This window comes from Pieris napi, chromosome 22 (assembly GCF_905475465.1).
Source record: "Pieris napi chromosome 22, ilPieNapi1.2, whole genome shotgun sequence".
NCBI lineage: Eukaryota > Metazoa > Arthropoda > Insecta > Lepidoptera > Pieridae > Pieris > Pieris napi.
This window is the reverse complement of record NC_062255.1, coordinates 2371316-2396368: the sequence shown is the minus strand read 5'-3', so window position 1 is coordinate 2396368 and position 25053 is coordinate 2371316. Positions and strand designations below refer to the sequence as shown.

General features: G+C 33.7%; 2 protein-coding genes across 2 annotated transcripts in view; both read left to right on the top strand.

The window, feature by feature from the left end:
* LOC125060748 (protein NDNF-like) overlaps window positions 1-20970 on the top strand; it is a 36947-nt gene extending 15977 nt beyond the window's left edge. The window contains exons 4-13 of the mRNA XM_047665788.1: window positions 563-651; window positions 1344-1462; window positions 12022-12257; window positions 13039-13130; window positions 14481-14639; window positions 15109-15220; window positions 16385-16554; window positions 17151-17293; window positions 19288-19395; window positions 19946-20970. Of these exons, the coding sequence (XP_047521744.1) occupies window positions 563-651; window positions 1344-1462; window positions 12022-12257; window positions 13039-13130; window positions 14481-14639; window positions 15109-15220; window positions 16385-16554; window positions 17151-17293; window positions 19288-19395; window positions 19946-20084 (1367 nt within the window). The 3' untranslated portion in view covers window positions 20085-20970. The remainder of the gene's footprint in view (window positions 1-562; window positions 652-1343; window positions 1463-12021; window positions 12258-13038; window positions 13131-14480; window positions 14640-15108; window positions 15221-16384; window positions 16555-17150; window positions 17294-19287; window positions 19396-19945) is intronic.
* A 530-nt stretch (window positions 20971-21500) lies between these two features.
* On the top strand, window positions 21501-23486 carry LOC125060752 (zinc finger protein 277). Its single transcript, XM_047665795.1, has 2 exons — window positions 21501-21900; window positions 22166-23486. Exons 1-2 carry the CDS (start codon window positions 21651-21653, stop codon window positions 23200-23202), a joined length of 1287 nt encoding a protein of 428 aa, XP_047521751.1. The 5' UTR covers window positions 21501-21650; the 3' UTR covers window positions 23203-23486.
* Window positions 23487-25053: the final 1567 nt, after the last annotated feature.

Genomic DNA, 25053 nt, shown 5'->3' with positions numbered 1-25053 from the left:
CAAATTTTAATGTTATTTCACATTGTATTTAACAAAATTTAAGTAGAACACAGTTTATTACTACAATATAAAAACAAAATTTGTAGAATATTAACTCGACAATCATATTCACAAACGGAAACCAGAGATTATTATATATTTTTAAAAGCTAATTGTCAAAAAGTGAATGACAGGTTTGAACTGTCAGTTTCTGACAGCTGGCAATACACCATTTGTACTATGAATCAGTGATACCAACATGGGGGTTTCCCTCCTTATTTAGGGGGAATCAATATGTCCAGGGTGTTTGAAGTTGGTTCTTGGGAGAATTTTCTGTAGGTTTTGGTATCACTGCTATGATTAGTTTAGTAGTTCCAAATGCCTACAAAACCAAGTAAAGTTTTGTAAACACACAATTAATTTTTCAATGTTCAAAAGTGTCGTAACAATAGTACTATAGATTTTAGATATTGACTCTGCTGGTATAAAAAAGGTGTATTTAAGTTTAAATATGACCTCTTAAATACGCACTATTGACAATTAACATATTCAACGGGTGTTTAACTAAAGGTGTTCTCAACAGATCAATTGAATCTTCTACAAGAAAGTAGTGGAAGTGAAACCAGTACATTGTCTGCGGTGATAAAAAATGAAGATCGGTATATATTACAGGTAATTAAATAATTAAATACATATAATATTACGTTAAAAATATCTTAATAACTAAATTAACATCGATTATAGATTGGTTGACAACGATAAATAAAGTTAAAAAATAAATGTATTTTATGTTTAACGAGCTAATGTAAAGTTTTCCTCACAAGATATTTACGCTAAGATAAAGATACATATTATAACCCTTTATTAACGGCTGTCTTTGTATAGGATGGAATAGGTTAGAGTTTAGGTAAATTTAAGTGATACAAAACAAAATAACGACGTAACTAAATTAACTATAACCAGAAATTTCTGAATTCGATTCCAGGCTAAACAATAAACATATTAACAGAAACGGGATTTACTATTAGAATAATTCATTAACGGCTTAAAACCTACTTTCCTACAGTCCCACAAAGCGAAACCATATTATTATTAGACAAAGTGAAGAATTCGCCGTTCTCGTTTACAATTCAGATTATTAAATGGCGACTATTTTTTTTATTTTTTATTTTATTTTGGGCCACAAAATTAGGACAAACACGTGATATACATTGACATACATACAAAAATATCAAAAGCGGTGCCGTCCCTATAACATGTGGACACGACCAGCGAATTATAATTATAATTTTTTAAAATAAAAAAAAATCTGATGTAACCTTATTACTTAAGGCTAAAATTTAGTGGCGTTATTTATTTTTCAGTTATTCTCATCAAAGGGGGGCGCTGCAGCGGTCAGCGTAAGGGGGGAGGCTCCGCGACTCGTTCGTATGCGCTTACGCACGCGATCTGGGCGAAGGCTTTCAGCTAACTGGGACCCAAGGTACCAAAATTTTTTTTTTTACAATAAAGAGTGCGACTTTACATCAATTACAATCTAGCCAATGACTATGGCTAATAGGTAATAATATTATTTTGACCTAATTTTTGAAGTTATACTTCTTTAGGCGCGTTATAAAAAATTGATGAGAGTTAAATTTTACGATGCGCGCGCACCTGAGACACAAAGTTGTCAGTGTGATTATAGCGTGCGCGAGCGAGATGGGAATAAGACAATCTACAAGTAAAAAGAAATAGAATATGCGTGAAGTTAGCAGCTATGCCAAGAATTTTGAATGAGCATAATGACATTTACCTTTTCAACAAATAAAGGAGTTTTAATTATTTTTTCAAAGAAATTTAGCAATGCTTTTCACAAAGACCTATTGTTACTTAGTTAAAAGGTTATGAAACATACGTAGTTATTAAATTGAATGAATAATATAATAAAATAATAAATAATTATTATTATTAATACTAATTAATTATTATTAATACCAAACATTATTAAATTACTAACGTTAAATATTTGTTATTAATTATTTAATATTTTAAAAAAATAAAGAAATCCAAAGAAGTATAACTTCTTACGCGCGTGCATAGTACACGCACCCTTTTTTTTACAATACTAACGAATAGCTTTAACTAAGGTAATGTTCGATTTCGGGTTACTTTTATTAACTCAAAAGGTTTAGTTCTCTTTAGGCGTCTTATTCCTGTCAACAAAAGAAGAAGAAAATTTTGATGGTAAGTTTATGATAACGATGCAGACAAAAACCAGCCGGAAATTCACTTGAAAGCTTTCTGGCAATGTTAGTCTCTATTCGGTATCACTTAACGTCAATGCCCGTTTGCTATATTAAAAAAAATATTGGTTGTTTGTAAAGTAGGTTTACGATCGAGATGTTTACGTGATAACGTCTTATTGGTGATATAAGTTTTTGGGAAGTAAGGAATTAATGAAGATAACAATTTTTTCAAATTTTAAATTACATCTATGGTTTTATTCACACTTTTGATGATAAATTTCGGGTGTAAAATTACAAGTTTACTTATTCGACTATGATATACATTTTTCTTCATACATTCACGGAATGACTGGCAGCGCTCGAGATGAGACGGGAGATCGGTCCGTCTCTCTCTCGTTATACCTGCGATCGCGCTCGTGAGGTTTTGGTGTGACACAAGTTTCTGAACATGTCACCCGACTAAAACGATTTTAAAGACGTTATCACGTCAAAAAACTACCATATTATTGTGAGACTCAAATCGTGTGTTTAAAGACTGAGGTCTGGCCTTTAAACTCTGATACACCAATACAGTTGTCTCCTAAAGCAAATACTCGGCCGTTAAGTGAAGGAAGCAAGCCGACCTAAAACAAAAATTTAAGGAGGAAAAAAATTGTCACCAATATAAACCTAAGACCTTTTGAAATTTGAGGCAAATGTGTTTATTGTACTTTATATATCTCCTACAGAATGACACAAGTTAACGCAGCATGTTTAATACAAAAGCACACCTGCCTTGCGATTCTGTAACTCACTTTCCGAACTCTCACAGCGGTTTTTGCAGCGGCGGTCGCGCTCAAATCAGTCTCAGTATCAGATAAGGAGGGAGCTTGTAGTTTATTGTTTATCAGAATGCCAAATCGTAAAATGATTGCTTCACGACTGATTTGAGCGCGACCGCCGCTGCGACCGCCGCTGCGAAAACCGCTGCGAGAGTTCGAAAAGTGAGTTACAGAATCGCAAGGCTGAGCTCGGTATATAATTGAAAATCGCCCCAAAATTATAGTTAGTAGCTCTCTTCAGCATTTCAATTATACTATAATACCATTATCAAAGAGCTTTTAATTCTTTTGTTGTACAAAGTATAAATCTCGTAAGAAAATCAAGCGGCATTTTCTCTAAATTCCGTATTTAATTCATATCATAACTGGACGACGACGTAAAAACCTGTCAAGTTAGCACCGTTATACTCTCACAAACCATAAATCCATGCTGTCGGGAGTTCGTCACATGTATAGATGAATTTATGATACGCCATACATGGACACGATATGACTTAACAAGGCGCCGTTTACACTGGGAACTATCTATTGCGATTATTATCTGTGGTAGTTGGCTATATTCTGTGGTTTGTTTGGCATTTTTTAGACTAGTAGTCATTAATGGAGGTCTAATTATTTTTTTTGTATAATAATATTTTTTTTTGCATATATTTCAACGGATTAATAGTAATTAAAAGATTACAGTTTTGCGTACATTTGTTTGTTTTGAAATGAAACAGGAAATTTGAGGAAGGAAAAGAAGAAAAAGTTGGAAAATTTTTGTACATTACGCCATTTTAAGTATTACTAACGGGGAAATAGATGCCGCCAGCAACATTCATCGATGTCACTTCAATGACATTTAAGTCAACTACAATATCCGTGTCATATAAAATATACGACATATTATTAACCTTTAAAGAATACACTTTTTAACCGGATTGAAGTTATGTATTATTATAAATTTACAATTATTTTACATAATTTTAAATGTAACCGACGTTTCGCGTGTTGTACAGCTGTTTTGGTGTTTGCTTTAAATGTGTAAAGGTTATGTCAATAAAAGACAATACTATATTATTAACCTATCAAAATCAAACCTGTCAAACCTATAAATAAATAAATATCCTGAAGAAATCTAAAAATTGACATCTGACATTGACGTACGTCAAAAATGTATTTTGTCATTCCCTTTCAAATCTCTACTCTACCCAATCTACATGACGTTCACAATTGAAACTACAATTGTGAACTTAGGTTTATAAAATCTACGCGCGATGTTTTAGCAGATCAAGCTGTTTTCGCTACACACCCTTTTTGGTAATAATTGCTTAAGACGTGTTAACATTGCGATATTAGCAGAAAATTTGCTTTTCAGATGATATTAATAAGTACGTAACTGGGTGTATATAAATACAACTGTCAATTAGTATGAGCTATGATGTGTTTTTTGAAGCTATACTTCTTATGGCGCGTTAGGGAAAAATGATGAGAGTAAATGTTTACGATGCGCGCACACCGTCACAAAAAACCACCCTGAAGTTAGCTATAGTCAACATTTTATTTTGTGATAATATTTAAATAAACTTTATTTAACTAGATAATGCGTTATCATAAAACATGCAATGTCTTAAATACCTTTTTTGTATTGTTGGTGTCGTTTTTTCTACAAACGTAGAATAGAATATTTGAAAAGATTTTTTTTTTAAAGTATAACTTCTAGTTCGTGTACAGTACACACTCGTTTTTTTAATAATAATACATTTTCCCCTCCTTTTTACAAAATTAAATTAAAAATATACAATTCGACTTAGGGTCCTTCAAGAAAAGAGCGTACCAATTCTTAAAAGGCCGGCAACGCACTCGCGAGCCTTCTGTCAGTGTGAGTATATATTATCATCACATCACTTAACCTCAGAGGAGCCTCCGAGATTTGCCCCAGTTGTATGAAAAGAAGTTTCGCTTCAAAAAGTTTTTTTTTAATTAATAATACTCTACTCCCAGGGACTTTTGGGACACACTGGGAGTAGAGTCACACACAACACGATTATTCCCTAAACCGACTAAGATAAGCCTTAAATGAAGCACATGGATAAATTCCTTTAAATTAAATATCGTGAGTAACCAGCCCTTAAGATAATTAACCATAGCAGAACCCTCATGGTATACGAGATTAAAAAATAAAAATAGTAATTGCCCTGTAATAACTATTGATTGTCTCCTCATTTCAATTACATTGTAACGTGAAGATTATCTGCATTCCTAACATATTTGTGCTGTATTAACCTGTATCATAGCCACGCGTAGATTTTATAAACGATAAAATTACTTTGAGAGTTAATCGGAATTCTACACCACGTTTCGAGTTCTTTATGACGGTAAATAAAAATTAAAGAAGGTCTTTAGAATGTGACTTTTTATGGTAGCCTTTAGTAGGTTTTGGAAGAACTAGAAAGACCTATAATATATTATATAGCTAGTACATGTATAATATGTAATATATAGCCTAATCGATTATATATTATACATGTACTAGCTGATCCGGCAAACGTCGTTTTGCCATGTTTATCATTTATAATAAAAAATAGGGGTTGATCGTAGAGGGATGAAAATTAGGGGTTGTATGTATTTTTTAATGCTGTATCATAAAAAAATAAAGAATAAAATTTTTATCTCAAATTAAAAAAAAAATTACGGATGGACTACCCTTAACATTTAGGGGGATGAAAAAAAGATGTTGTCCGATTCTCAAACATACCCATGCACAGAAAATTTCATGACAAACAGTCGAGCCGTTTCGGAGGAGTTTAACCACAAACACCGCGACACGAGAATTTTCTATATTAGATATTTTATTGAATAAAAGCGCAAACAAAATAAAAACAATCATCGCACACTAGAAGTCAATATGAGACCTTTACTTTTCACCAGACTTACAATACAAACAATAACTGAGTGTAACTAATAAGTGTCACTTCGATTTACGAACTCTTCAATAAGTCATGTTAGTTTTTTGTTAATCCAGCATCGCAATCCCACTACCCCTAATGTTATCTTAGTTATAAGCTCATGTTTCAAACAATTAAAGCCAGTTGTTACCCAGATTTAAACAAAGTGTTTCATCACTTCATAGTTTAAAACAAAGTCGCTTTCTCTGTCCCTATGTCCCTTTGTATGCTTAAATCTTTGAAACTACACAACGGATTTTGATGCGGTTTTTTTTTAATAGATAGAGTGATTCAAGAGGAAGGTTTATATGTATAATTACATCGATTAAATAGTGGAGAAGTACTGTTATTTTTGAGGTTTCTAATGTGATGTAGTAAATAATTAAATGTTTTCCGCTAACATTGCAAACGCAGGCTGAACCCTACGAGTTTTATCAAAATAATGTACTAAGTATTGTACACATTGAAAAGGTCTACAGAAAAGTCCTTGATGGTATATGTCTATCTCTTATGGATAACCCACAATAACTTTTTTTTGTCATTTACTTTTTACGACAAATAATGGCTAATTTTCGAAGCGATTTTAACCAATACAGCATTAATCCTTAACCAATTAAATACCTTGAATACATTGTTCATTTAATATAGATCTATATGGCCCTTTACAGTATATGATTTAAATGAATATTTCGAAGATATTACAAGTTTAAAAATTGCGGGACGCAGCGCCTCGGAGGCCGCGGTTCTCCCTATACTTTATAGCACTTTGAATTTAGTATCAGCATTGCATCCGTGCGAAGCCGGGGCGGGTCGCTAGTTTAACATATATCTGAACGTACATCAACCGCCACCGCACTTACACCTCGCTGACCTGGTTAATGAACTAATAATTATATGTCTAGTGAGCGGTGAGGATAATTACTTTTAATTGATAAAATGGGGATAATTTTTAATTGGGGGTAGGTATTAAGAATTTACGACCTACCGAAAATATATTTAACATTTACGTTGTTTTAAAAAAAGTTTTTATAAAATGCGTATACTGGCCGTTAAACTTTGAATAAAAAGTTTTTTTTTTAACAAAAAGGTTTTTATGAAAAACGCATTAATAATGACGTCATAGCCTAAATCGCGCTATGATTTGTGTTATGGAACATTGCTATGTCAAGATTTTTGGTACAAATAAAAAAGAAACAATAATTAACAACATTTAAATTCATAACGTGTATATTGTAATCCGTATCTAGGTAGGAACCTACCCAGATAGAATGAAGAGGCAAGGATGATTCTTTCAACTTTTTGCCTGAGCATGTTGGGAATTAATAGATTTTACGCTTCTCGTATATATCTATGGTGCTACGGTTTGTTTGTCTGTGGTTAATTTATAAGATTTGCAAAAGTGCAAGGTTAATAGCGACCTCTTTCCGGCAACATTTTTTTAAATTTGTGTTGGGACAAATAATTAAATTATGTTTTTATGCATTTCCGTCTTAATTTTATTAACTGGTTAATCGTCGCAGCTGCGCCAAGCTCACCAGAAAAAGGGACTCTATTTGCTAAACCCCTAGGTTTTTTCGGAAAGGGATTTGACAGTTGAGAACTTGATTTGAGAACTGGCAGTAAATGTAAAATTCGAAGCATTTAATGTAAATTTCTTTTTTGACATTCATAAGTATACATGGTGTTACCTACATTAATAAATGATTTTTGACTTTGACAGTACCTGCTGACTAGCTTCTCGGCCACAGACCTGCCTGATAGACTGCTATGTAGGGGTATATGATATATAAAAAAAGAAACAAATACTAAATATCAAAGTTAACACCAATACTTAATTAGTAACTTAGTCTTTGGTTAACCAAAAATGTGAACTCAAATAATATCTTTCTTTGCTTAAAATAGGCATTTAATTTGTGAGATAATTGGCCGTCAAATAATAAACTGTCATTGTCATTCATTAGATAAAAATGAATGCGCGCGCAACCGCGTTGCTGAACTAAATATAATACGAGTTTCTGTTCGATTGTTGATAAGGGATTTAATGTCTTATGTTAATTATTTTTGAGTACGAAAATAGAAAAGGATTTATGCACGCGCTGTACACTGATACAATAATTGCGAATGGGATTTAATTTGAAAAATAATAACAGGGCACAGTTTTAAATTCAATTAATTTTATAAATGTATAGTTTAACGGTAACAAACTTTTTAATAAGTTTAGTAGACCCCACATGGAGTACTGTTCTCACTTATAGACGGGAGCTTCTCAGTACCAGCTCCTTCCATTTGACGGTAACGAAGAGCAATTCGAATCGTCAACGACCAGTCTCTTTCCAAGCGGTTTTATCACTTGGCATTGCGAAGAGATGTGGGGACTCTCTGCATCTTTTACCGCATTTACCACGGAGAGCGGAGATTAAAACTGCAGCTGAGTTTCATTACGGACGTCGAGGTAAAATAAGAAAATCCACCCGATATGGGTGGAATTTCGACGTCTGTCCGACAACTGAACGTTTTTTAGGGTTTTCACGAACCATTTCAACTTCAAGAAAAGAGCGTACCTATTCTTAAAAGGCAGGCAACGCCTGTCTATGGGCGGCGGTATCACTTAACATCAGATGAGTCTCCTGTCCGTTTCCTATTGTTCAAAAAAAATGTTGCAAGTCATTAAACCCGAATGCGGCAGGATGTGCGTGAAGGCACCTAGTCACGAGTTGACTCTCAGTACTAACGCGGACCCAATTTGCCTCATCTTCTGACAGTTGGAGGGGTTTCTCTCTCTGTGCGGAACTGCATTCCCTTTGATAAAAAAAGGGAAATCACCCCCGGGAAAAGAAAAGCGGGCAGGCCAGAAAGAAGGTAGGCTGATGATTTGATTGAAATAGCAGGAATAGACTGGCAAACTATTGGCAATGATAGAGGCATGTGGAGTTTGTGTGGCCTTTATCCAAGAGGGTTCTATATCCATAGCCGACTAACATATTATTACTATATACTAACAACATTTGGAAATTGGAATGGAACTGGATATAAAGAAAGGGCTTTATTAGTATTAATTCGAAAATAATATTTTTTTTTATTACATTATTTCAATACCTTTTTTTTAAACGGCTTTGGCACGGTTTGTGCATTAGCCAGCGTCAAGTATAAGATTTTTATAATTCGTGCTTTTTGCCTTAGAAATTCGACCATGTACGGTTTAGGCCCTCACCCGGTACCGCACAACCCTCCCAAAGGCCGAGAACAAATTTTAAATTAAATTAAAACTTACCCTTGAACCGGGAATCGAACCCGGTACCCCTCACCTAGCTGCCACTTAATAAGACCGCTAGGCTATGAGGCCCCCTTTTCAATACTTTTTTAGTTTATTACCAATGTCATATTAAAAAGTATTGTCAATCTGTCAAATATTCTTCTTAGAAAGGAGGTTGATACTGTAGAGTATTCATGTGTTCCACTTCCAGCGTGTTCCGCTTTTCCGCGTGGTTTTCTGTTTAACATTAATTGTTATGTTCAATATATTTTACATAAACAGATATTAAATTATACACATATACCTTCCTTAGATTTGACACTATCTATTGTTACCGTATAAAAATCCGCTCTGTAGTTTTTGTGTATATCACGTTTATACGTAGCGGGCCATAACAGCTGAACAGCGAAATATAATACGTGCAGATAATTAGATTTTTCCTCTCTTTTTGTTTTGTATGAACTATTAAAAATAAAATAAATAAATCAGTGGCGCTACAAACTTTTTAGGTCTGGGGCTCAGATTTCTCATCTCAATCTAATAGGCAACTAGGTGATCAGCCTTTTGTGCCTGACACACGCCGTCGACTTGGGCCTAAGGCAAGCCGGTCTCCTTCACCGTTCGAGCGAATATTAAAGCGCAGATAGAAAGAAAGTCTCAGCACAGACGGGTATCGAATCTACTAGAGTCGCACGCTGAAGCCACTAGGCCAACACTGCTCAAACTATTAAAAAGCTATTAAAACAACTGCTTTGTCCTCCAACACTGTTCGCTTGAGGAATTTAAAAAGTAGTGATATTAATTAATTTAATAGCAAGTTCTTATAGGTTGCCGCTTTCTTGATAACTTAACCATATAACTTAACTGGACTTGATGGGTGACTATTCTGTGCGCGTGCGACTATTTCCACTAACTGTTCGATAATCGCCTAGACCAATAACGCCATTTGAGGATGTGTTTTTCTGATTCGCTCTCTAATTAGTCGTTATTAATTGTAATGATTACCTGGTGTATGGCTGCTATTATAATAATTACAATTTAATAAATTGCCTCGATTCTCTCACTTTAACTGGTTAATAGGAATGCATTTGTACCGTTTATTCGTTAATTAATCTTTTGAATTGCTCATAAAAGTGTATGTATCCTCTGTTTTAATTCTAGCAATTACTGCCTAGGGCAGACGATTTGTGTTAATACTTAAACGCGTTACATAAAGTTAGTGCACTTATATGAAACTTTATACTTAGGTTTAAAGAAGTTTATTCTCATTATCCATGTTTTTTACACGAAAAAAAAATTAAAAACATAAACAGTAAAATAACGCATAACGCATAACGCATAACAACAAACTTTGCAGGCATATTCGAAACGGTTGCTGCAATTATTTCCCGTACCTCATGAGGTGGTAGACTCGCTCCGAAATATTTTTATCTCCGTATTTTTATATCCGTTGTACTTTTGCGACCGTATTCGGTTCTGATTTAAAGTTAATGTATATGAATAGAGATATGCCACTACGTTTGGGATTGAAGTTAATTGGTGTAATTTATTTTACTGAAATGCATTTTCTTAGTTAATGTATAGTTTTGTTAGTGGAAGTAAGATAAAAAAGAGGATTTCTATTCATTAATTTAAAATCTAATAACATATGACATAATTTTCACAGTTTGTCATAAATTTTGCCTGACTTATAAAACAAAAGTTATGTATAGCTCCATTTTTGTTACTTAAATAAATTATGTAATTTATAATTTATTTATGAACACTTTGTTAGATATGAGCATGTTAATTAAACTTAAGCTTTTTAGTAAAATAAATAAATAAAAAAAACTTTCAACTAAACTTTACATTGGCCTAGTGGGATCAGCGTATGACTCTCATCTCTGTGCATCAATAAACTATCTTTCTATGTGCGCATTTTACATTCGCTCGAACGATGAAGGAAACCATCGAGAGGAAAGTGGCTTGCCTAAGACCCAAAAAGTCGATAGCATGTGTCAGGCACAGGAGGCTGACCACCTACTTGCCCATTAGATTAACAGATGATCATGAAACAGATATACATAGAAATCCGAGGCCCAGACCTAAAAATGGTCGTGGCGCTACTGTTTTATTCAATTTTTAAAAACTTAACTACTTACTAAATTTAAGTTAATTAACTTAGTTTTTTTACTAAATAGAAATATCAATAAGTGACAATCTTACGCTAGAAAAGTGTTGCTAGATATGTATGATCGTTATCTATACTTGAGAATATGTCTCTCGCTCATAGCTGAAGCAAGTTTTTGCAACTTTTTTAACTAAATAGTAAAGTCTATAAACGGGAATCATCTTACCATTAATGTAATTCAATAGGATTGACAAAATTCTTTATCCGATACAGTTAATTTGATGGCTTTTTAAACACAGTTAGTAATAAACGTACGACCAACCAGGCTCCTAAAGATAAACCACTCCTTATATGGAAAATGTATTCGTTTTTACAACAAACTCCCAATGAATTTTCTCTCGTAAAACGTAAGTTGATCAATAAAGCTTTAGAGCATTTAAATGATCCTAATCCTTGGGATTTATTTGCTCCAGTTTACTGAAAAGTATATTTTACATAAAGTGTTCAATAATACTACTACTAGGATTGTAGTGGATGTATGTATGGGTCATAGTAGCTTATCAGACATGCGACCAGGCAGATCCGTCGCCAAAAAGCTAGGCAGGGCAGAGTCAAAGCTCCCCGGGCCCTACTTGATATCACAACTTACTAAATTATATATTACTATCGAAATTTAATAAATTAAAAATAAAACTTTTTTCAGTCCAATAGATCCCCATGTGACGTCATACTGCGTAGTGGCATCCCACAGGAAGAACTATACTTCACTGTGTGCAGCCCAGTACGACACGAGTGTCTGTAGCAGACGGTATCAAGAACCAAACGAAACTCGCAAGACCCGATACAACACATCGCGAGACTCCGAAAACTCTATAGAGATCGACAGATTTGACATATTTGAGGGGAATTTCAAGAATGTATTTCGGAGGAAGAAGTTTGGTAAGTCAAAAAAAAATTTCATTACTCCACACCACAAAAGAAAGAAGGTAAACATTGTAAGGGAAGTTTACATTGGGCCAAACGAGCGAACTTTAAATAAAGTGACAATAGCCGGCCATGGGTAGCTGCAACGCCGGAGGCTAGCGTGTGTGTTGCCGACCTTTCAGGGAATGGTACGCTCACTGAAGGTCCCTAAGTTGCAGGTGGTTTCAAAAAGAGATGGTGCGCGGCAGAAAGTGCCTTTAAAAGCGCTGTGTTGTGGAAGGAGATGGAAAGGATGGATTTTGTAGGGCAAACTTGTCTAAGAAAATTAAAAGCACTAAACAGATAGAGTTGCTTTTTAATAAAATAATTGTTTTAAACTAAATATAAAGGTACCTCGACCCAGTGTAGTTAGAGAGTTTTTGCAGCAATATCGCTGTTGCTAATGGTTTCTGGTGCTAGATGAATGTTGCCATTTATCGCATTGTAGATGGAAACCGGTGTGCAAAAATTGGCAACAAAAATGTGTAAAAACAAATATGCCTGAGTATATCAGGAACCAGATATTAAAATAATGATATCAGTATATTTTTTTGGGGTTTTTTAATTATTGTTTTACCTCCGTATACAGCTCACTACCCTAATTAATTAACAAGAATTTTAAATTGGTACAACAAGTTAAACCTATTGTATAATACAAAAATGAAATGGGACCATCAGTAACATACATATGTACAATGATTCTGCTTCCAAACCTGGGGTTCTGAATTATTTTGGTTTATTATAAATAAATTTGCAGGTCGCAGCACAAGAGTGTCCAGTGATGATCCCATGATTGCCTGCGTCGGTGACAGAACTCATCATCTCATAGAAAACTTGGACCCCAGCACGGTATATTAGCTCTTATATCGCTTTTATGTTTGAACATATATAATATATAGTTACATTCAATTCATTCATTCATTATATATAACTATAGTAACACAATGTACACTTATGAACGTCAAAAAAAATATATGAAATGCTTCTAATCTTACATTTACTGCCAGTTCTCAAATCAAGGGCGTAGAACGGAAGATAAGAACTGGCAATAAACTCTCCGCCACTATTTTTAATCGCCGCTAACTACTACTAACTTATTCGTACTCAATCGATTTTCACACTCCTAACTGAAGAAGTATTTAATCTCCTTTTAACAGATTGTATTTACGCTGAGATAAAAGAGAACAGATGAGTACAGATAGAACCAGGTTACTGTGTATTTTTTTACCTACTTACAAAATTAAATTTGGTGAATTTTTAGTTTTTATATTATAGTAGCTGTTCCCTACCATGCTTCGCTGTGGAACATTGTGATTTGTGATTGAATGGTTAAGATGAAGAAACAAAACAAAGAAAACATTTCATATAACTTTAATTTTGCAATGCTTGTGGAAAAAAAGGAAAAAAATATAGATAAAAAAACTTTTGAGGTGTCAAGGAACACCCGGATGGAACGAAATTCTTTTCGATTAATTTATATGTTAATTAGTATCATAACAGTATGATAGATTTTCTCGACACGAATCTTACGACGAAAAAAAAGCCAACATCACGAGGTGTTCCCAGGCGGTCACCCATCCAAGTACTGACCTGGCCCGACGTTGCTTAACTTCGGTGATCGGACGAGAACCGGTGTATTACAATAGCAAATAGGAAAAAAGTGTCGTGACAACTTTTCGTAAGAATTTTTGCCGTCTAGCCCCCTTTCACAACGCGCGATAAGGAACTTCGTTCCAAAAACAATCCTTGTTGCGGATTATATATCCTACTAAAATTTATCTACAGATGCAGAACTTTTAGAGTTTTTGAAGCGTACACAAACCAACATAACATTTATATATATATAGATAGGTCAGCTAACAGGTTTGCACCCTAAACATATTTAAACAGACTTTGCAGTTTGCACTATAAATACCCAATTACAATCAACTCCGCGATGCGCGTCTATCGAACGGAACGGGGAATTCCCTGTCGCTTCGTCTATTACGCGGGACTTCCCCGTATTAGCCCAGAGCCCCATAAATTCTCTATCCGCCCATGACATGATCCAGTGGTATGGTTTCAGTAAATCCGAATTGTTTTATGGTTCAACATAATATATTTGCTTTAATAAAGTTAGTTCGCCTTTATGTGACAATCGCCGTCGATTTTTGGTTTTTAGGTATCCTTTACCTAAATTGAATTATACTCTTATTTCAGACCTACTATGTAAGCATATTTGGCATAGCAAGAGACCGGAGAGCTGGATCTCTTCTAGCAACAGGCAGTGTGCGACCGAGGACGTCCACCGCGAAGCGGTTGAAAGAAAATGTTCCGCTCAAAACAGATATCCGGGGGAAAACTGTATATTATTTTAAAGTAAGATACTATTATATAAAACTTGCGCAATAAAATCTGTTGACCTTATGATCTTTAAGTATATCTTCTAATATATAAAATTCTGGTGTCACAATGTTCGTTCCCATACTCCTCCGAAACGGCTCTACCGATTCTTATGAAATTTTTCATTCATATTCAGTAAATCTGAGAATTTGCTACTATGTAGCTTTCAAACCCCTAAATGTTAAGGGTGGTCCCTACCCTAAATTTTTATTTATTAGATAATTTTTTTTGTTTTTAATTTTTTAATGATACAACATACATACAACCCTTAATTTTCACACCTCTACGATCAACCCCTATTTTTTATTATTGTAGATAGTTATTTTATTGAACTAAAAAAATGATACCCAGAAATAATGTACATGGCAAATCAAACGTTTGCCGGGTCAGCTAGTATATTTATAATAATTAAATTTAGATTTAATAAATGTGAACATAATTTTAGACTGGAGTGGGCTTTGGAAGTGGCATGTGGTTATCAATGACAACGTGTGGAGGATCCGTTGACGTTGAAGTAATTGTTAAAGGAAAACGCCTTTATGCAATCAAAGATATAGGTAGGTTGGATTATACAAATACTTTTTAGCTAAAACCTCTTTACTGAAAAGTAAATTAATGATTTTTACCTGTTACTCGACTGACTTATGAAATAGTCAGCGATGACGTGTGAAATGTAACAATCACTTCGTTATTCAATCATTTCTTATATGATCCCTTCCCAATAACTATTTTTAACTAAATATTTAGTGTATGGACAAATTTTACCAGCGCTGAGCCATAATGAAACGAAATACCAATTTCGTCGCATTATTGCATATTTTAATCACAGACAATTAAAACGGGGAAATTAATAATGGTTACGTTATCTGTTTTAAATCATTACATAATGTTATGATATAGTACATAATATAATCTGAAAAAAATATTTATATAGCTAGTGAAAATATTTAAACATTAGGCCAATAAGAGCAAAATTGGGATTTTACAGATAATTCAATTCTTGATTCAAATAGTTTAATTCTTTTTATTTCATTGTTGTTTGTATTATCACTGTTTTTCTATTTACTTGTTTCATTTGTATGCACAATTTGATTGTTATCATGTGTGTGTCCTAATTTATAGTTTCCCCCGCAACTATATATTTAGGTTTAATGTCTTAACCTACCTGACTCTTGAGGTGCGAAAGCATTTTTGTTTGTTTCTATTCCTATATACTCATTGACAAGTGGGCGCACGCCGTCTATATTATATCCCTACGCTTATAGTTGGATATAGCAACATACAAAAAGTTATTTAAAAAAAAACTAATAAAAAATCCTGTCATCTGTGTCTTTTCCTAAGTACCTATATGATTCTCTAGAAATGGTATATCAAAAACTTCTAATTTTGATGAATTTTTTATGTAACAGGAGGCCAACAGGCTAACCTGATGTTTAGTGATTCCACCGCCCATAGACACTCACATTGCCAGAAGCAGAAGCCGGCTTTTTGAGAAGCGTATCAAACGCTTGGAGAAACTTGGACAGTTCCTAAGATGGAATAAACTTGATTAAAGCATCATTTCAATATAACTAAGGATAAGATTCATTAACGCTCCGAACTTCCGCACGTCAAAAATGTATTGAATTTTGATATATAGTCTTCCGAAGTCTCGTTTCTGAATCACCCTTACTAGTTACACATTCGAGCACAGATCATGAAACGTTAACCTTTTTTGACAGTTAGCCATTCGAAGTTCTTCATACCGGCTCCTATCGTAGGATCCTCAATACAAGAGACGAGCGATGAGGGATCTGTTCAATTCGATTCCAGTTCTGAAGAAGCTAAAATCCGATATGTTGTGCGCGTGATGCCAAATAGATTGTATAGAGATGGTTCAGTTACTGTAGAGGTAAGCATATTCTATTATCTATGCCTAAACTTTATCAATAAGTCTTTGTTTTTAATTTATGTTATTATTATTAATTACTTAAGATGTCATGTGGAACATGGTGTAATGGTTGCAGCTGCTTACAAACGTTGTGTAAAAAAAAACGACGATTAAAAAGAGTGGCGGAGGGTGTATTGCCAGTTCTCTTCCGTTCTACGCCCTTGATTCGAGAACTGGCACTAAATGTATACATTTCTTTTTTTGACGATCATAAGTGTACAAATTGTTTCCTATATGATTAAAAGATTTTTGAATTTTGAATAAAAAGCTATCCGTGGCTTCGCATATATTATAAAGGAGTGAAACTTTGCTTACTTCTTCCCTTGACAGTATAATATGGGTTCATTTAAGCGGCGATCAAACAACAACAAACAACACGCAAATATATATATAATACCGTAAAAATCCTCCAGAACATATTGATTCCTCCTAAATTTGGCGGGAAAACCGCCAAGTTGGCATCACTGCATACACATTACACGCATTACTTTAGCGCATTAAACAATCAAGGAGTATCAAAATAATGACACCACAGACTAACAAGAATACGTAATTAGTTGACAGCTTCCACTACAAGATGGGGCGCTAGTACACCGGAATTGCTGGAAGATGGCGTGAGGGAGCTACGACCGAGGCGATCTTGCAAATCTGTCGACGTGGCCTTTCTCCCAGCGAATCATAATGCCACTGATGTTATAAGGTATAAAATTATAATTAATTTTATTATTCACTGTAGGGCAAAATTTTTACAATAACAAGCTTACCCATAACCGACCAAAGGGGTTCATTTCATTCAAAGAGCCAGGTATAGTCCTTTTCATGAAAGAAGTCCTCCAGACGCGGCGCTGCAATCGCATGACGTAATGTTGCCATTTATGAGTCAAAAATTTACCTATTTTATTTATATTTAGCAGATGTAATTTTTCAAATAATATTATTTTCTGCATACTTCGATGAAACAATATTTCTGTTATGTAAAATATTTTTATTTATTTATATTAGCGGTGTTCTACCTACTTACAGGGAAAAGATGAGAAAATAGGGTAAATAAAAGCAATACAATTTTTTATTCAGAGTTTTTTTGCGTTATTGTTGGGTTACAATTTTTTTCGAAGTACACGCCGCTGTTATACCTTCATTTGTAATTCTTGTTACAGTTTTCTGTGACACACCTGCAATTAAATTATGAACAATTAAAAATAATAGTAACTTTAAGTTTATAATGCTTATGTAATATATGTTTTAATTTCAGTAACCTAGTTTCATGACGTTATGTATTTATTAAATTTTGTCGCAAAAACGAATTTATATCATAAAAGTCCCACCAATATAGCAAAAAAATATTAAATGGCAACTCTAAAAAGTATCTGTTATGGCGGCAACTCTCTTCCGAACATTGTTTAATGGTATTAAAACACCTTGATTCTTATGTTCCGCTTCACAGAACTCTTTCACCTTTAATATAATTTCTCGAGCCGAACTTTTTACAACTTTTGGCATTGTAATCAATCTTTAAAATGCACTAAGCTAGTTAAAAATTCACAAAAATCTACCACAACAAACGAACTTGATAACATCGACGAATGACAACATTGCCGACCTGTCAAATTTAGTTCCAAAAATCACCGCGGGACTTCTTTCATGAAAAGCACTATACAATCTGGAGTTCGAGACTGGCTGGTCCTGGGATGGGCTACCCGACATGTTGCTCGAGCACAGATCACAGTTGGAAAAATTCTGCCACAGAATTGTCAAATATGTCAGTAAGATGAAAAGCACTAGAGGTGACGTGGGTGCTACCGGACAGCGGGCTCTGACTCACTTGAGTCATGAGGGCTTTTCCGGGAGACGCCAAGTTTAAGTAAAAATAGTCCCTTTTTTAGGAAAGGGGAGATTTGACACTCCCCTGCTTAGCTTCTGGCCTGCCGGCTGATAAGCTATTTGGAGTCCTTTGTTACAAAAAATATACATTGCTATGAATAACTCCTAATTTAAAAATACATATTTTTTGTATTATATAATAATCTTGCGTTTCTAAACAATTATTTAATACTGTTTTCTATTCCGTGTAATGCTTTCAAAAGGATGGGTATTAAATTTTTAAAGTGGAGTATTTAGACCAAAAGTTTTGACAACAATTATAAATAACTTTACTATTCTTATTATAACGAAATTATAATTATTATGACACTTGCATGCCTATTTTTATATGGCTGATTGTGAGGATTTTTATAATTAATCAATTTGAATGTACTACTTTCTTCGAAAATAAATGATTTTATTATTATTATTTAACAATGCTAACCTGAAAGAGATAGCAATAAGGCCTCCCCAAGTTTATTGTTAATAATATTTAATTCTTGTGCAGAAGTGTAAATTTATAAATCGTTTATACACCGTTTCAACTTAAGCATTCATTTCTTTTCGTCACAGTGTTAATAGGTACTATTTGATAAAAGAGACAAAAACAGTAATATGCAAAGTTTAACAATTTATTATATTATGTGTTATAGTCACTATATAACTTTAATATATATTTAATTATCATGTTATATCTCTATCTTTTACGTAGCTCGTGAAATTTTTAGCAATATGTTTTCGTTTTGATTCGATCTACACTGACTATCACAAAAATAATGATCGATGAAGACGTTGCCAACAGGACTTTATTATATATTATTAACACTTTTTCAGATATTGCATAATAGCGCGTGAAACATCGCAAAACGACGGATTTATCTGCGCACTGTCAAAGAGATTCGCAACAAAAGCACAGTGTATTAGCCACATGCAACGAACGCCGTAAGTTAGTTTAAAATCTTGACTAAGCTCCAGCTTTGAGAGCAGTGTTGGCCTAGCGGCTTCAGCGTGCTACTCTCATCCCTGAGGTCGTAGGTTCGATCCCCGGCTTTGCACCTTTCTTTCTTGCACTTTCTTCACCTTGCAGACTTTCTTTCTATTATTTAACACTAGTCCGAACTGTGAAGGAAAACATCCTGAGGAAACCGAAACCTTGGACACCAAAAATCGGCGGCTTGTGTCAGGCACAGGAGGCTGATCACCTACTTTCCTATTAGATTGACAAATTATCATAAAACGTTTACAGAAATTTGAGACCCAGACCTAAAAAGGTTGTAGCGCCACTGATTTATTTTTTAAAGCAGCATTGAACCCGTGAATATACCGCCTTCGTGGCTTAGTGATTAGCGCTAATGGCATATCACCCGAACCTTAGTACCCGCGAATAAATGAGACCCCGGGCATATGTGTTACTGCCCTAAATGAGGGCAAACAATGCTCCTACTGATGTGTTTTATCTAAAGAAAATGATTATTTTTATGTTTTATTTCAGGACCAGAGCAATAGTACAAAAAGTCTTCGGTTTAAAGTCCGGTCGCAAATATGCCATTCAAGTGGTCGCATCTACGAAGGGCAGTCCGGTACCATACAAGGTGTTATATGCAGACACAAACGCGTCGTGTAAAGATTAATGTTTAATAATAGTGTGTCATAAATAGTGAATCAGTATTAGTTAATTAATTAAGCTTTTTGTCGCTGTTTTCTGTTTTAAATGAAATCATGAGATGGCAACACCTTAACACGTCAACAGACTATGAAGCGCTAAGAATATGGAGACGCCTCAAGACTTCAAAGAAGTCAAATTTTAAAGATCAAACTAGGGGGTTTAGTCAAGATTCCTTAACTGAAGTGTATGTAGTAATTTGTAGACACGAACTGTCATTTTCATACAAATTAAGTTTTCGACTTTCTACATACACTAATGCTAGCAAAGGCCCGAGCCAAACACATTACGACATGCGTGACACAATTACATTAGCTTACTTGGTCACGTGACCATTTTCATAAGAATTTCTTTGGCGTTGGTAGTTCACGCCTATTGCATTTGTCTCGGGCCCCGTATCAGATAACTATCAAAATTTATTTCATATTTTGAAATAAAGAATGCTTTAATATTTTTTACTGTGCCATGAAAGGTATATATATAAAACCGCTTTTGTAATTAAAAAGAATGAAATGTACTTAAATAGTTAAATACTACAAAGTATCTCCCATAAAAATAAAAATATGCTTTATTGATAGGCATGAAATAATGTATTGAGTTTTTCATTTAGATTAATGTGTTTTTATTTTAGTTATATTGTATTCTTTTAAAAATAACTTTACAATAATTTATTGTCATCTATTATCCCGCCTACACCTTTTATATAAATATTACATTTTTTAACGTAACATGATAATAATCTAAGTATTTATGTAAATTGTGGCATTTATTGATTATAATACGTTTGAACAAACTGTAAGTTCCTACTATATTTACGTGAAAATTGAATATTTTAATATCTATTAGTATTTAGAACAATAAAATGATTTTTATATCCCAACAAAATATGTTTCATTTATTGAGACTCATCCTACGAGGTATACTACTAATCTGATTCAGTTATAATATAATGACAGCTGGTAAACACTGCTCAATTAATATAAAATTGAACTAAGATATTATACATAGTTCAACTATATAGTACTAGGCACTAGCTGACACGGCAAACGTTTTGCCATGTATATTAAGTATATTTCTAGGAAACATTATTTTACTTCAATAAAAATAACTATCTACTAAAATAAAAAAGTCTGTGCGTGTAACCTTTACGCGCGATTGAAGTAAAACTTCTTTAATGGCATATATCACTGAAATGATTAAATATTAAAAATATTCGTAATACCCATGAGACATTCTCTTTATAACTATTATACTTTTTTTTCATAACATATTACAATATAATATATTCATAATAATATTATGATGTTAGCATTGGCATTTCACTTTTGAGGACCCGGACAGCTGTAACTGTCAGCTGTCTGACAGTGACATTGAAGACTGTTGTTTGGAATCAAGGAATCACAAGAAGTCACAAGTGTGAAGTTCAGAATTTTGCTTAATTTAAACTGGAATAATAATTGAAGCTACCTTAGTATTTAGTACACAATTCTTCATTACTCGGAAAAGCAATATATCACTCATAAGTAATGTAATAATGTCTTCAACCGACAAACAGTTTTTCGGGCCCCTAACACTGCATCAAAAGGTGGATAAACCAAGTGTTTTTAAGAACGATGATCCAGAAGAATGTGCCTGTCTTCTTTGTGATGAAAAATACATCTTACCTACTTCTGAGAAAGATTTACTTACACATTTGTTCATGAAGCACCGTCTCGTTATTGCCGATGTCAACCAAATAGCCGATCTTCCAAACTACATACATTTTTGGAAGTCAAGATTTAAAGGTACTTTTTTAACTTTATTCAAAAAGCGTGTTAGTTCTAAATTACATAAAGTTAAAACTACTTAATGTATGATACATTGTATGCTTATTAAAGTTGACCTTAGGTCTAGGTAACATTTGCTCACAGTATATTTATTTTTCTATATATTTATAAAAGCTGAAAGCTTTCACTTACATTTATGATTAGCTAGAACTCTGCGAGTTATGAAACATTCTTAACACCTTTTAACTTATTAAACTTACTTTTTGATATATATATTTTTCAGATCAAAACCTGCCATTTTTCTGTACAACTATGCTTTTGGATAACAAACCTGATGGTACTAAGTCCAAAAATGAAGAATACTTTCTACTAAGTGATGTTTTACCTGAAGATAAGGAAATAAGGTCAAATCTCAGACAATCAAAACTGGAAAAACTTCTAGAAAGGCATGCTTTTGAGAGAGAGGACAGAAACTATCTAAAGGAATGTTTATTCTGTAGGTATATCTCAAATGACACTAGAGCAAACTATTTGAATCATTTATATGAAAAACACAATTTTCATATTGCTAAGCCAGATAATCTCATATTTATTGATGATCTTGTAGACTTTTTATCAACAAAATTAGAAGGATTGCAGTGCATATACTGTGAAGGCTTATTTAAAGATAGGACAATACTTAAAGAACACATGCGTAAGAAGGGTCATAAGAGAATAAATGCAGCAAATAAAGACTATGATAAATTCTTTCTAGTTAATTATATTGGTGAAAAGCAAACCAAACCAAAGTTGTGTAAACCATATGCATCAAAGGTACAGAAGCAAGACGATATTGATTCAAATGTTGATAGCGATCCTGAATGGTCAGAATGGACTGAAGAAGATTGTCCATTAATCACCTGCCTTCTATGTGAACATACAGAAAATGAATATGAAAACATATTGGAACATATGAAATGCCTACACGAGTTTTCATTTACAGAAACCACAAATGGAATGGATTTCTACCACAAAGTGAAAATAGTTAATTATATCAGACGCCAAATACTTTTAAAGCAATGTTTATCATGTGATACTAAATTTGATGATCAAAAGAACTTAGAAAAGCATATTAAAGAGACAAATCATTGGGTTCTAAAAAAGGAAAAGTGGGATCAGCCAGAATACTACTTTCCTACATATGAAGATGATTTGTTCCTATGTTTTATTCATGATGATGATGAAAGTTGGTGGTCTAGTGATGAACAAGAAGCTAATAAAACAAATAGTATGTCTGAAAGTATATCTAAAGAGATGGCTATGGCTGTGCTCAGTGATTGAAATGTCAATTTATATCAAAGTGTGTTCACAATCTGCTGAACCAATTTTCATGGAAATTGAAGGCATTGGAATCAATATAATTCAGTAGTATTCTATAGCCAGCCTTTGAAATGATTTTCTATGCTATATAGTTAGAACTAGAGAAGTGCAGACTGTCATAGCTTAGATTTTTTCGGCCTCCAGCTTGCAATAAGATTATGGTTGTATATTTCATGAAGAATAAATATATTAAAAGCGTTGTTGATTATTAATTTTGAGTTTTAAATGTATATTGCCTATTATTACTGGTTTCATAATGGTTGTTTTGTGCTAGTATTGTTTGCTTAGGGAAAGCAAGATGTTATGTCTTGCAACAATGCGTACAAGTATTACGTACGTAATGTTTATTCTGTAGGTATATCTCAAATGACACTAGAGCAAACTATTTGAATCATTTATATGAAAAACACAATTTTCATATTGCTAAACCAGATAATCTCATATTTATTGATGATCTTGTAGACTTTTTATCAACAAAATTAGAAGGATTGCAGTGCATATACTGTGAAGGCTTATTTAAAGATAGGACGATACTTAAAGAACACATGCGTAAGAAGGGTCATAAGAGAATAAATGCAGCAAATAAAGACTATGATAAATTCTTTCTAGTAAATTATATTGGTGAAAAGCAAACCAAACCAAAGTTGTGTAAGCCATATACATCGAAGGTACAGAAGCAAGACGATATTGATTCAAATGTTGATAGCGATCCTGAATGGTCAGAATGGACTGAAGAAGATTGTCCATTAATCAACGTAACGCTACCTTACCTGCCTGCCTTTTAATTCAGATACTTTTACATTGAAACACATTTATATTCCAATCTTCTTTTAAGTATCTGTGTGCCCTTTTTTGGCAAAGGTCTCCTCCATATCCCGCCATTCCTCTCTGCAATGTGCCAGACTGCCATGTACCAACTGCTGTTTTTTAAATTTGGTCTATCCACCTTCTAAGTTGCATTTCTCTTTTTTGTTTATTGTACCTTGGGCACAGTTTAGTACTTTTGTGTTCCTCTTGCCATATCCCCCCCGCCCATTTCCACTTTCGTATATTTATTTTTATTGTAAAATCTGCTTACTCTCTGTTTTTCTCAAAGCTGTTGTTTATTATTTCTATTATGTTCTTCACTGTCGTATATCCATGGAGTTTCCGCCTATGTGCCGCACTGAAACGGTAAAGGAAAACATCGTTAGTAAGACCTTGGATTCAAAAAGTCGACGGCGTATGTCAGGCACAGAAGTCCAATTAAAAAAAAAACAAAGGAACACGAAACAAATACTGTTATCGGAGGCAGAGACAGGGGTTGTAGCGCCACTGACTGAAATTAATTTTTATTGATTATGTTGTTATTTAGTTTGTCATTATTCGCCCTTAGTAGGTTTTGAAATAGTTCAGCCGTGTCATAAGACGACCTAAATACAATGCCAAATATTTTAATAATTCTGGTCCCTTATAATAGACAATTGACTGGATTATTCAAAGGGGAGTCTTCTGTCTAATAACGGATTCTTAGCACGTAGGCTTTCATCTGAGCTTTATTAACTGCGGCGAAATATAATTCTTCTAATATAAGCTAGATGAGAGATATTGTTTTTTTTATCGTCTGTACCTAACCTAGTTAAGATATGTTTTTTTCAAGAAGAAAAAGTGTTTGTAATATAAGTTTTATTTATTTCGTAATCCTAAAACAATTATACTAAGCATATAGCCAAAGAGGAATTATTTACGAAAGGAGAAATCAATAAAAATTATGAAATTCAGTTATGTAATTCGGCTGTGTTGTGTGATGGTGTGAAAGTGATGGTATGTACG

What these genes read in the sequence shown, in the direction of transcription:
- LOC125060752 (XM_047665795.1), top strand. Translation starts at nt 21,651, where the DNA reads ATGTCTTCAACCGACAAACAGTTTTTCGGGCCCCTAACACTGCATCAA. An exon ending in TTGGAAGTCAAGATTTAAAG is followed by an intron (nt 21,901 to 22,165) that starts GTACTTTTTTAA and finishes TATATTTTTCAG; the next exon opens with ATCAAAACCTGCCATTTTTC.